The 13,888-nt window shown below is 35.6% G+C and overlaps 1 protein-coding gene and 1 non-coding gene across 6 annotated transcripts in view; both read right to left on the bottom strand.

Annotated features, from left to right (window-relative positions):
* The window catches only part of STAG2 (STAG2 cohesin complex component), a 116,939-nt gene that overhangs the window by 49,242 nt on the left and 53,809 nt on the right, over nt 1–13,888 (bottom strand). For all 5 annotated transcript variants that reach the window (XM_059911493.1, XM_059911494.1, XM_059911492.1 and 2 more), the window contains 5 exons: nt 9,503–9,579; nt 6,189–6,393; nt 4,068–4,219; nt 1,549–1,622; nt 296–419 (listed from right to left, as the gene is read on the bottom strand). In XM_059911493.1, coding sequence (XP_059767476.1) covers nt 296–419; nt 1,549–1,622; nt 4,068–4,219; nt 6,189–6,393; nt 9,503–9,579 — 632 coding nt within the window. The remainder of the gene's footprint in view (nt 1–295; nt 420–1,548; nt 1,623–4,067; nt 4,220–6,188; nt 6,394–9,502; nt 9,580–13,888) is intronic.
* Nucleotides 1,812–1,918, bottom strand: LOC132358080 (U6 spliceosomal RNA). The gene has a single exon (XR_009500433.1). It is a non-coding gene; the product is annotated as a U6 spliceosomal RNA (small nuclear RNA).

The raw sequence follows: 13,888 nt of genomic DNA, 5'->3' as shown, positions 1-13,888 counted from the left end.
TCTTACTGCTCTAAGAAATGTCTCACCACCACCACCATCACCTACATGATCCAATTGTTTCAGTACAAAATTTTCAAGATTGAAGGCTAAATCAGTGGCCAAGATTCAAAAAACTAGGGGACTTTATATGATAGAGACCATATTTTCATGTAGCGGACAGAAAAGAATAAAGGAGAGAGGGCTATAGGAATGTGCTCCCAGTTATACCTACATGCAGATAAGTCACTATGAATGAGAGCAGCAGATAGCTATGCCTATGTGTAAAAAGAAAAGCAGTCTATAAGGCATATCTTACCTTATCATGCATAGTCCAACCAACATACTTTAAATAACTGTCATTAAGAAAGGCATCACTATACATTTTCATCCAAATGCCAATTTCTTCAATGCAAATAGCTCGGATTTCAGCTATTGCATCCCTGCATGGAGGAAGGAAAATTATGCATATTAGTGCCAGTATACCACAGGACTTGTGGTTTATTTAAGCGGTGCCAAATACTTCATACCTACTATGAATATATCACTACCTTAAGTATTACTGGGGATTTAAAAGCAGAATTGAAGCATGGCCCCCGAATGCCAAGAGCTTACAGTCTAGTTGTCAAAGCGTAATTATCACCATATAAATATTTAAAGTTAAATAAACCTACAAACAGAATCCAATCCCCACCTTTTATACCATGCCATACCCCAGCCTTTGTTCACACCTCCTGGGCATGGTGTGTTCAGACAGCAGGAACACTAGTCTGGTTAGAGAATATTTTCCAGGTGAGAATTAGTTACACCTAATATTGAGGCCAAGCTCAATTTGGATTTGAATGTCAGACTAAATTATTTTGAATTCATCCTGTAGGTAATGGTAAGTCATTCATGGCTTTTGAGCAGAAGAATGATGCAACAAAAGAACATTTTAAGACAACTGCAATAATCTCTAGGCATGAGAATGATGAGGGAACAGACTAAGGTAATGGTGACAACAGAAATAAAAAGGTAAGAATAGACAAAGGGATATTACAAAGGAAGTATTAACCTGATCGAATAACTGCCAAGTTAAGGAAACGACGGAGAAGTTAAATAAACATGCCACCAAAATTTAAAGAATAGGTTACAGCAGAAATGGTGGTAAGATTACCTATTTCTTTCCTCTACTCATTCAAAATAAGGGAAACATCTCACTTAAATCTATCCAGCTTTTCCCACTGAGTCAGCTTTTCCCACTGAGTCAGGAATCAGAACGTACAGTCTCTACTAACATAGTACCTCCAAAATCAATTAAGTATTTTGTACCCTGACTCCTAATAACAGCAGTAGCCTCCATTTTCTGGGCATCTACAAGTCAAGCACAACATTACCCCATTTTTCAGATAGAAAACAAAGTTGAGAGCAGTTAAGTAACTTGCCTAGAGTGTCTCAATCAGTGGAAGAGCTTAGATTCTAACACTGATCTTACTCTAACATGATTTCCACTAAATTTATATTGCCTAAACCACTAAATATCCAAACTTGAACAGAATAAGAGTTACATTAAAAAAAACTGTCCTGACTTACCGGTATCTATGTACAAACACTCCCTTAAATATTGCATTCATCATATTTTCTATTTCATCTTGATTTTCTTGAAGCTGAAAAGAACACATCATTTCTTTTCAATTGTAATGGAAGAGAACCAAAAGGACATCTAAAAGTTGTTACAAGCACAAATGCAGGTTTCTCCAGTGTTTTGGTTATTACACCCAATTCCTTTTTTTTTTTAAACATCTTTATTGGAGTATAATTGCTTTACAATGGTGTGTTAGTTTCTGCTTTATAACAAAAATATGGAACGCTTCACGAATTTGCGTGTCATCCTTGCACAGGGGCCATGCTAATCTTCTCTGTATCGTTCCAATTATAGTGTATGTGCTGCCGAAGCGAGCACCCAATTCTTAATTCCACTAAACAAAGTGTCCACATACAAAAATTAACAGCTGTTGTCTATCAGGTAGCCACAGTCCCTTGATACTTGGAATATTTGTACTTGGTTTTTAATGTTTGGCTGGTAGACTAATTTTTTAAATGGTCACATATTTTCATTGTATAAATGTACATAAAGAAATCTGTTATGTAGTTTATTATAATACATATCTATTATATAACATATAATCAAGAAAGCATAACAATGTTTCATTATCTTGGTGTTTAGCATCTGAAAAATAAGTCATGTTAACTAGTACCTGCTCAAAGAACAAAAACGATTTGAGTAAAATAACTTGGCAAAAAATTTGTCTCCCTGCTAAATATTTTTGAGGGAAACAAGGCTCACTTGAAATAATCAACTAAATATTTCAAATCTTGGTTGACTTATTTACTCCCATATATTTTCAATTCAGAGCTTGAGAGTTAAGAGAAAATTGTTTCAGAGCTTGAGAATTACAAGGAAAATCTTTCACACGCTAAGTATTAATTAGCTTTTAGATTATGTTCTGTTTCTGTAAAATGTTTTTTTTCTTTTCATGAATATAATCTCACATTTCCAAATAATGCTAACAAGGGCATGCACTTGTATGCATTAGCACAGTCAAAGGCACAGGTGGTCTTTCAACATGTTTAAAAACTTAACCCAAGCTAGAAGTATTAATATCTTATATTTGTACAAGAATTTTAAACTCAAAACCCGTTTTTACCTATATCCACTCATTCTATGTTCAGAATCTTTAGAATCAGGCCATAATTTCATGCATTATGTTCATCTAATAAAGCATCCAATGCAATTTATTAACTAAGTTAAGGGGCAAAAAGGTCAATTCTTCATTTCAACTACAGCTGACCCTTGAACAACACAGAGGCTAGGGACGCTGACCCTCCACACAGTTGAAAATCCAAATAAAACTTATAGTCGGCCCTCCGTATATGCAGTTTCTCTGTATCCACAGTTTCTCCACATACAAGGTTCCACAACCAAAGATTCAACCAACCGTGGATCATGTAAGTACTGTAATATTTACTACTGAAAAAAATCCAAGTATAAATGGATTTGCACAGTTCAAACCTGTATTGTTCAAGGGTCAACCGTACGTGAAAAAGATGAGGAGTTTAGGCATGGTGGAAATGTGGGCAAGATTTTTCTGGCTTTTCTTGAGCAGGGGGCATTTTAAAAAGTTATTGGCTATCTCAGAAATAACCAACTTTTAAATTATAGTTACCACTACCCCCCAAAAAATGTCAAACTCAAGTAAGTAATTTATGGAATACCACGGCAAATATTTTAACTCAACTGCATTACTAATATTTCTGAAACATGAGACTTTGCCTGTTAGAAATAAAAATAAACATCCCCAATATCAGATAGCAAAATATTACATCACCAATGAAGGAGGAATTTAAATCAAAAACACAACATCAAGGGAATTCCCTGGCAGTCCAGTGGTTAGGACTCGGCACTTTCACTGCCAGGGCCTGGGTTCAATCCCTGGTCAGGGAACTAAGATCCCACAAGCCGCGCGGCATGGGGGCAGGGGAGACAACAACAACAATGACCAAAAAACACAACATCGAAAGATTTTATTTATTATTATTTAGCATAAAACTGAAAAAATATATTTTCCTCACTCATAGTTGAATTTGGTGGTCATAATGTTAACCAAGTGCCTCTTACACTACAAAAAAACCAAAAACACAGATTATGACAGCATAAATAGCTTATAAGTTATTTTTCAAAGTGACTTTACATAAGTGAAACCTCATTTCATCCTGACAATAAGCTGAGGGAGGAAGTTAGGAGAGATATTTTCACAGTAGAGATGAATAACACTAAAGCATTAAGCAGCTTGTCAGACTGGCCCAGGACTCCTTATGTGAAGCCTTGATCTCTTAATCCTAGTCCACACAGAAAGAATATATACACAGAAGGTATTGTTGGCATGAATAATCAACAAAAATAAGTTAGATGTATAAACAAGCTGAAACATGTTGTTTGAATTTTTCAAAAAAAAATTATCTGATGAACTAGCAAAGTTATATCATAATTAATGGTGACCAAGTTAGTTACAGATTAATAGCTTAAACATTCAGTGCAAAAGTGTACGTACCTCTTTCCGCTTCTGTAGCAGGAGTTCTAGCCTCTCATTGGCTCGTTTTCCAATCATTTTATTCCGTTCTGCCTCATATTGTCTTTGTGTATTATCCATATTAATGCTAAGATTTAGTGCCACATTCACCAAAGCTGTCATCAACTTCATAGCTATTTTTAAATGGAAAATGTTGAACTTAGTCTCACAGATACAAAAATTTACAAGTTAAGATCAAATTAAGAGAAATTAAAAACAAGATGGGCTGTTCTGCTTCTAACAGAAAAGAAAAATATAGCTGCTACAAACGAAAACAACAATAGTAAAACAACAGCTAATATGTATTGAATACTTACTATGTCAGTTACCTATGCTAAATACTTCTCATGGATTAACTCCTAATCCTTACAACAGCCCTCAAAGTTAAGTATTATCCTCATTTCATTCATGAAGAACCTGAAGCTCAGGGAGATTAAGAAATTTGCCTCAGACTACACAGTTCATATACATAGTTAAACCAAGATTCAAAACTAGGTAATCTGACTCTAGATTATGCTCAAATCCCACTATACTATGATATATATGTCCCCTACAATGACCTTTTCCAGAGACCACGATTCACCTTCTAAATAAATTTTGATTCATACAGCAGTCATTTAGCTATCCAGTAACCAAAGGGGGAAGGAACTTAAGTGCTTTTTATCAAAGTACAGTGTGTAGAAATGTTGGACAGTTTTATCAGTATTTGATTTCCTTTAATTTTACTCTATTACATATCATCATAAAGACAATGGTGCGATTATGAAGGACAGATCTAGATAAAAAGTCAAAAGTACAAAGAGTAAAATATCACTCAATAAAGTGCTTTTTATCAGAGTTCCTCCAGATCTCTACCTTCTGTTACTGAACTCTTGCTACTGAGACAAGACTCACTGCCTGTGATTTCAAACTTATTAACTGAAATATCTGAACACTTTATGCTTAATATAGCTTAGTCTAGACTATGTCTCAGACCTGGTTCACTGCATGATAGAACACCGCAAAACTAAACCTTAATTTGTGGCTATTGGCTCTCTTTAAAAGAAATTCCCAATCTTCTGCTCTGAGCTATTCCACACCTTCAGCAAACCAGTTTGTCATTCTGATCTAAAATTACCCACCTTACCCCATCATATATGTTTTAATTTACTTTAACTGTTCAAGTTCTTAACATCAAAGCTACCTAAATTCACAGAGCAAGATCACGTTCATATTTTGTGACCTCAAATCTAAAAGCAAAACCTACAGGGAGATTGTATGCATTTTATTTTTTTTTAAATGGAGGGCTGAGCAGAAGTACATCTTTAATCATAGCTTTAATTCTCTGGGGAAATACTCTAAAGGAAAAAAACATCCCCACACTTAGAGAAAGAAAAATTTTTGTAGAAATCAAAATATTCTATCATTAAGGCTTAGAATACTATAGTAACAATTAATGCCTAGTTGATTTATTCAAACTCAAACCAAAAAGCACATATTCAATAATAGTACTTTCAGCACAAAAGAGAAACCAAAACATTTTATCAACATCAACGCTAAAAATCACTGTTCTAGAATTAATCATGTGAGCCTTAAAAATATAACTCATTTCATTAAAATTTAAAGATCAAAGAATTTGACTCAGCCTAAAGTTACTCAGAAGCGTAAGAAAAATCAGCTTTTTGTGGTGTGATTAAATAAGCATCATCCTGTAGTGACCATCATACCAGGAGGGACTATGCTAGCAGAGACTATGCATAAAGGTCATTTAGAACTACATATCCAAAATGACTGTTCCCCAAATTTGCTGTCAATACCTTCCTTGATAAAACATATTTCAAGAACCCAACAGATCACTATGCCACAGAAAGGGAAAAGAGGTGGATAGGAAACAAGTAGGTTTACCACAAGAAAATTAATTGTAGTATGCCTTCAGAGAATCAAAACTGAAAATATCACTCCATTCCCAGTAATTCGTGAGGGCTGAAGGAGAGGGGAGAGTGTCCTCTTAGGTGCTACTTAATAAACAAAATTAATTTGTCACCATTATTTCATTTCTTTTAATGAAAATCATTTTCATCTCTAACCTAAGAAAATGCACAGAAAATATTTCTAAATACTGACCTGCCAGGGTGCTTGTGTGTCGAAATGCTCTGACTTGTGAGTCAGACAATCCTGTAAGAAGTGAAATGACCGTATCCATCATGTACTCATCATATATGATACTATATTGACACTGCCGTACTAATACGCCAATGAATTCACAGAAACTGGATTTGAACTTCTTCCACTGAGGACCAGCCATGGTAAGTGGATAATCTCCACTATCCTAAAACAGAAATTTTAAACAGCAATTTCATTTAAAACACATGACTTAATAAACTTTTACTTTTTTTTCAAATACCCTAGGCAGAAGCTAAAAGACTCCTTTATCGGACCTCCCTGGCGGCGCAGTGGTTAAGAATCCGGCGGCCAATGCAGGGGACACAGGTTCGAGCCCTGGTCCGAGAAGATCTCACATGTCACAGAACAACTAAGCCCGTGCGCCACAACTACTGAGCCTGTGCTCTGGAGCCCGCAAGCCACGACTACTGAGCCCACGCGCCACAACTACTGAAGTCCACATGCCTAGAGCCCATGCTCTGCAACGAGAAGCCACCGCAATGAGAAACCCGCGCACCGCAACAAAGAGTAGCCCCCGCTTGCCGCAACTAGAGAAAGCCCGCGCGCAGCAATGAAGACCCAATGCAGCCAAAAATAAAATATAAATAAACAAATTTATTTTTTAAAGAAAGACTCCTTTATCTCATCTTTCTTCTGTAATAAATCCTCAAAGTAGGCAGAAGAATAATATGCAAAGGTAGAGGTACCTTTGAACACATCTCTTTTATTTAAGATCAAAATGGATGGGACTTTCCTGCTGGTCCAGTGGTAAAGAATCCGCCTTACAATATGCAGGGGACACAGGTTCGATCCCTAGACAGGGAACTGGGATACCATATGCCACGGGGCAACTAAGCCCGTGAACCACAACTACTGAACTCGCGCCTCAACTAGAGAGCCCGCATGCCACAAACTACAGAGCCCACGTACTCTGGAACCCGTGCTCCACAACTAAAGAGAAGCCTGTGAGCCGCAAGTAAAGATCCCACATGCCTCAACAAAGATCCCTAATGCTGCAACTAAGACCCGATGCAGCCCTAAATAAATAAATAAATAAATAAATAAATAAACAAATAAATAAATAAAAAATCTTTAAAGAAAACAAAATGGATATTCTGAATTCACTCTAACCAATGAAAACATATACCAATTACATACCAAAATAAAAAGCCTCTCCCATCAAACAAAACATTATTCTGATAAGCAAAGATACGGTTACTAAATTTCTATAAAACAAAACCAAGCCAACATCAAACCAAAGTTATATGTTTTAATGGATTCAAAATGATGAAATCACATTCTCAGCCAGTCTAATGGATTGATGTATGAGTTATAAATAATCGAAGGATTACAATGTATGTTTTCATTAGCTTCATGACATCAAATAGTCAGCAGATGCAAACAATGAGATAATTTTTTAAAAAATGGAAATGTAGCTAGAATGACCTGGAAAGACAGGTACTCAAGTACTCCTATATATAAGATGGGGCATTCACCAATGAAGATACATTGAGGTCCTCCATAAATCATTAAAAACAAGCAAGTCATAAAGATAAAAACAGAGATCAATACTACACAGAACCTCTAAAAGTAAGAGTTTCTGACAAGAATGTCCTAGAAACTTAAGGTCATTTTATCAATATGGTTTAGTAAAATTTTTAACAATTAAATTTTGTCATTAGAGCCATACATTTTTAAAAATTTTAAGTCATGCCGTAAACAAGTTGAACTATGTCTGATCTGAGAATAAGGTCCTAATACTTCACAAAAAGGTTTTCTTCCACATTTTCTGATGGGCTCATTTAGTGTTATATTGAAAAGTGTCATCTTAATTGCTGTTAGCAACTTGGTTTGCTGATATTTTCAAATCTTATTTCAGGATTCTTGTTTCAAATAGCTGTTTAGAAGAAAGAAAGTTCTCACTAAAACATTTAATATCAGAAGGTTAAAATAATACCATTCCTCATAATTATATCTCAATTACTTAGAGACTGATTAATAGCACTTAGTGATCATCAAAGCCATTTTAACAACTCTTGTCTATCTTTTAGAATGATAGTTGAAAGCTCCTTCATCTGAGCAAGCAAAAAAAAAAAAAAAAACATCAAATAGAACTCAAATGAGACAAGGCTTTCTACTTGAAAATTCATGGTGAAAAGCTTTAAAGAGTAAAACTACTGGTGCTGGAATACAGCTGTGAACAAAACAAACAAAAATCCCTGCCCTGAAGGAGTTTATATTATAGTAAATCTAAATATGTCTTCATTGGCAACAATACTTCAAAGACATCACTGTGATAAAGGATCAACTAAAGTCTAAGCTACTACTTATTATGGATTTGTATTATTCTTACTACTCATATTTGAAACATAAATAAAACTTTAAACAATTTTATATATATATATATATATATATATATATATATATATATATATATATGAATTTTCCTTTGCCTAAGCTTCCACCTGGTTCCCCAAGTATTTATCGAATCTTCCTTCTACAACATTCTAAGGTATGTTTGTAGGCACTTAATTTTATTCTTCCTTGAAATTTTAATTTTTTGACAAATAGAAACAGCTACCATTTATTAAGTTCTTACTATATGCCAGGCATTGTAAAATGCTAAGGAATTTTTCAAACATTACTGCATTCAATTTTCATAACAGCCTTATAAGTATTTTTAAATTTACTATTTATTTATAAATTTATTTATTTTATTTATTTATTTTTGGCTGCGTTGGGTCTTCATTGCTACGCACGGGCTTTCTCTAGTTGTGGCGAGCGGGGGCTACTCTTCCTTGCGGTGCGCGGGCTTCTCATTGCGGTGGCTTCTCTTGTTGCAGAGCACGGGCTCTAGGAGCGTGGGCTTCAGTAGTTGTGGCACACAGGCTCAGCAGTTGTGGCTCGTGGGCTCAGTAGTTGTGGCTCACGGGCTCTAGAGTGCAGGCTCAGTAGTTGTGATGCACAGGCTTAGTTGCTCCGCGGCACGTGGGATCTTCCCAGACCAGGGCTCGAACCCGTGTCCCCTGCACTGGCAGGTGGATTCTTAACCAGTGCGCCACCAGAGAAGCCCTTATAAGTATTTTTAGCTCCATTTTACAGATGATGAAACTGATGCTAAGACAATTTGCCCAAGGTCACATGGCCATCATTTGATTGGATTTCTACTGCCAAAGCTCTTACCCACAACACTAATATTCAGAATTTAATACTCTGAAGAGTAAATCAAGATCAAGATGCATAAAATTATCATAACATTTAGGGTAATAACTTACCTCATCAAACTCTTCAGTCATTTTTCGAATTATTTCAGAGTTCTGCATATGTCTAAACATTTCTGCTGTGACAACACCTGAAATTTGCAAGTGTAAGAAGTTAATGGTAAATTTAAAAAATAACTTCTAAGTCCATCTCTAACACTAAAATGTCTACAATCGCACAATAAGGTGTACTTCAATATCACCTGATCTTTACCATGTTACTCAACCCTATAAAGCACAAATGCCATTCTCAACATATACAAGAAAACAGCCCCACACTTCTGACAGGTATCTTTTTTTCCTAGAACAATCAGCCTTAGTCATTTCTACTTGACTTACTTTACTCATGCCTAGAATGACTAAGACCCTTTAATATAAAGCATATGTCATCAAGTATGAGGCAGCAGCCAGGGTAACATTTAAAACCTTGAGGATGAACCTGAAGAAAATAAGGGAAAGAGTAATAGGTAGACTTCACTTTAGCCAGGTTTCTTTACTAAGTACAACAATATGTAAGGCAACTACATGCCATCATCCCCTCAAAGGGCTTCAAATAAACATAAGTAGTAAGCTGTAGTTCCTGCTCATCCAGAAGCCTGTAATCTAGTTGTAACTTTAAACAAAGAATAATGGGGGGGGGGGAGCAGAGAGAAAGGGAAAAATAAAAGTATTAAAGTTAGTACATAATAAATGCCCAAATGAGTTGAAAAGCCAAGAAAGGCTATAGCTCAGACAAAAGAAAAAGATCTGGATAAGTAGGTGTTTCTTATAAGGACATTTAGAGTTTTAAAGGAGGATGGAAGAGGCGAGAAGAAAGGATGCACATTACAAGAAGTAGTATAACTGTATCACTTTGCTGGTACACCTGAAATTAACACAACACTGTAAATCAACTGTATTTCAAAAAAAATGTAGTAGAAGTTAGCCAGGTATAGGTCAAATATCAAAAAAGGGGTTTCTAGGAAAAAGTTATGAGCAGGAGACAATGCAAGAAGAAGTCATACAAGAATTTCCACTGATGGGGTGTCAGATTTTTTTTAAAAAAAGAAAAAATGTAAAAAGTGAATTTCCTAAACCACATTTCTAATGCTAGATTATTTATTCTTTGCCAGTCTAATCACTATGAATACCATAAATATAGTAACATCTAAAAGAATGTCTTGGGGCTTCCTTGGCAGTCCAGTGGTTAAGACTCCACACTCCCAATGCAGAGGGCAAGGGTTCAATCCCTGGTTGGGGAACTAAGATCCTACATGCAGCACGGCACAGCCAAACAAAAAAAATTTTTTAATTTAAAAATAAAAGAATGTCTTGGTACAGGAACATGAGATTTATTATAAAAGTTAGATATATTTCAATTGACCAAGCTCTATTTTATATATGCATGCACATGTGTGTGTGTGCGTATAAATTTAAAAACAACAATAGAACATCATACTCTCTTTCCAACCCCAAATCTGAAAAGAACAACCGCTATGTGAGCTCCCTCTCTATGGGCATGCAATCTGAAGACCTTCCAGTAGCGTAACAAAACCAGCAGGAGTAGAATAGGAACTAACAACCATTGAGCCGCCTATGCACCAGCCACTTCAGCCCTGGTAACAAGCCTATATAGGAGGTACTATAATCCTGGCTTTACAGATGAGGAAACCGATGCTAAGGCAAAGAGAAGTTAAATAATTTGTATGAGATTATTAGTCTACATCTTGCTGCCCAGCCCCAGGTGAGATCAATTTCTACTGGTACTGTGAAAGAGCCCTTACTTACCACATTAAAAAACCAAATGATTGTTTAAAAATATTAACAAATTTGAAAGAAAGCATGATTTCCTTGACTAAAGAAGCACATTCTCGAAAACCTTTCGAGGGGTTTTTAATTTATATCTAGAGCCGTGGATGTATCTCCAGAACCTTCTCATACTTTACACCCAGGTACTGTAAATTTGGCAGTGCTAGAGAAGGACAAATAACTCAATCCCTGAAATAATTTCTACGAAATAAGCATTTATATATAAATAAATCTCAAAGTAAACATACTGCATACATTTTGACAAACTTCTAAAGCTCCTCCTCTCATCTCATAGACCATATAACAGCCATAAACCCAAATATAAGCAGAAAACAAAATAGCTGTCACAAACTCTATGCATATAATAACTCCTGAGGCAGGTGTAAAGAAGCCATCAGGACATCAGGCCAGCTCCCATTGCCTTAAAAGTGTGGGGGACATGAAGCAAGACTGCTTTAAAAACTGGTAAACTGAAAAGTGACAGCTGACCAGGAAAGAAAGAAGGAAACAACACTGGCCACAGAATCACCAACCACAGAGCAGTCTGAAGCCATTCAGTGTAGGGCCAAACATCTCTCCACATACCTCAATACTGCAGAAGGCATAACTACAGTAAAATAACTGACGCTCATAATAACAATCCTAAATCCACAGGAAACGGTACACTGTATATACTTAAGCATGTTTCTAACTCATTTATAAAAGAATTCTACCAAAATATTTTTGAGTATGTTTTGTAAGTACTTAATGACCTTAACTTTGATTACATGGTAAATTCCTCTTTATGGAGCTTCCTTGCTTCTAAAATAAATATTATAGCAGTGTTTAAATCTACCTATGTTTTCAACACCTTCAATTTTTAAAAATTTTCACAACCTTGTTTGTGACAAGGTATGTCCAAATGTTTAATGGGCAAGCTCCTGATTTATAAATACAGTGATGCCAGAAAAGGAATGTATCTGATAAAGGGGAATGCTCTGACTACGGCTTTGTTTTAAAACTGCAATTCAGAAGCCTAGTTAGGAAACTAAAACTGATCAAACTATGGTATAATAGGTAAGACTGAATATAAAAATTAGAATTTCAACTCATTAAATTATTTCTGGCACCTGTTCAGTTGTACTGCAATCAACCTTCCATTTTCAAAGAATCTAAAGAGAAAGGACATTGCCCTTGATTACATAACACCACAAACAGGTACTTGTACCCTTCTACTCCAGAAAGATGGAATGGACATAGACAAAAAAAAAAAATAACATCAACATATCTCATTTTCTAAAGAGTTAATCTGGTTCATCATACTGTCATTACTACAACACTTCCTCTGAGCAGATTCAGTAGAATTTTCTAATACTGATTTACAGCTACCTTTAGCTAAGAAGTAAACTAGGCAACTCTCTGCACTCTAAAGACAAGACATTAAAATTTCTCAAAAACGGCCATATTAATGGCATTATGAAGACCATAGACTCAAGAAGTTAATAAATTTGTCTATCAGGCCTCACATATATAACATTTAATATGCAGACTGCACTGAAAGTTGTGATCGACCTCATAAAATGCATCAGTTCTTAAAATGTTACTTGTTTTCCAATTCCAATGACAGGATTTTTAAAGAAGTTTTGTAGAATTAAAGGAGTAGACATAAGTAAATTGTTTCCTGGGATCTCTTTTCAGATTTGTTTATTAAATCAGTCATTCTTTAGCACCTTAATTTTTTAGATCTACTTTTAGGCAATCTTCCCTCCTCCTAACCTCTAATGCCTATGTTTTTGGTGCCATTTTCATTAAAAAATGTAATACCCTTGGAAAACTCTGTAACATTTATTAGCCTGTGCATCTTCTAGAATTTCAAGGATGGGCCAAGTATTAGGGAGACACAGAATAAATCAGAACCTGCCCATGATCTTGACTAACTCATTTACTGATCCAGATCAGGATGTATGACTCCCCAACTTACACAATTTTGTCCCCCTGGCCAAATGTGTGTGCTACATGTTTTTGTCTCAGGGAAGACATTTTATATTTTCCCTACTCTTACTTCAAAATCTTTTAAAATAAAGTATAAACACTTTTAAAAAGACCCCGCTCCCCACTCCAGTTTCTCTACCTTTTAGGAAAAAAAACCTGTAAATGTCACCAATACCTTACTTTACTTACTTAGTTACTTACTTACCTACTTACTTGCTGTTATTCATGGCACTTTTTAACTCCCTACACTTTACAATTCCCTGCCACTTGAACCTGTATCTCTTCATTATCTTCCTCCTCCCTTCTTAATCCATTTCTTTGCTCCTAAAACCAGATGCTGAAAGTGGGAAATATATCTAATAAAGTAACATAACAATTATAAATTGCCAAGTTTTTTTTTAAAGTTTTTTTTTGTTATATTTATTTATTTATTTATTTTTTAGAGAGTTCCTGACTTAATTATTTATTTATTTACTTTATTTTTTTGGCTGTGTTGGGTCTTCGTTTCTTTGCGAGGGCTTTCTCTAGTTGTGGCAAGCGGGGGCCACTCTTCATCACGGTGCGCGGGCCTTTCACTGTCGTGGCCTCTCTTGTTGCGGGGCACAGGCTCCAGACGCGCAGGCTCAGTAGTTGTGGCTCACG

This window comes from Balaenoptera ricei, chromosome X, assembly GCF_028023285.1.
Source record: "Balaenoptera ricei isolate mBalRic1 chromosome X, mBalRic1.hap2, whole genome shotgun sequence".
NCBI classification, from domain to species: Eukaryota; Metazoa; Chordata; class Mammalia; order Artiodactyla; family Balaenopteridae; genus Balaenoptera; species Balaenoptera ricei.
The sequence above is the reverse complement of the archived record's forward strand: the minus strand, read 5'-3'. Positions and strand labels throughout refer to the sequence as shown.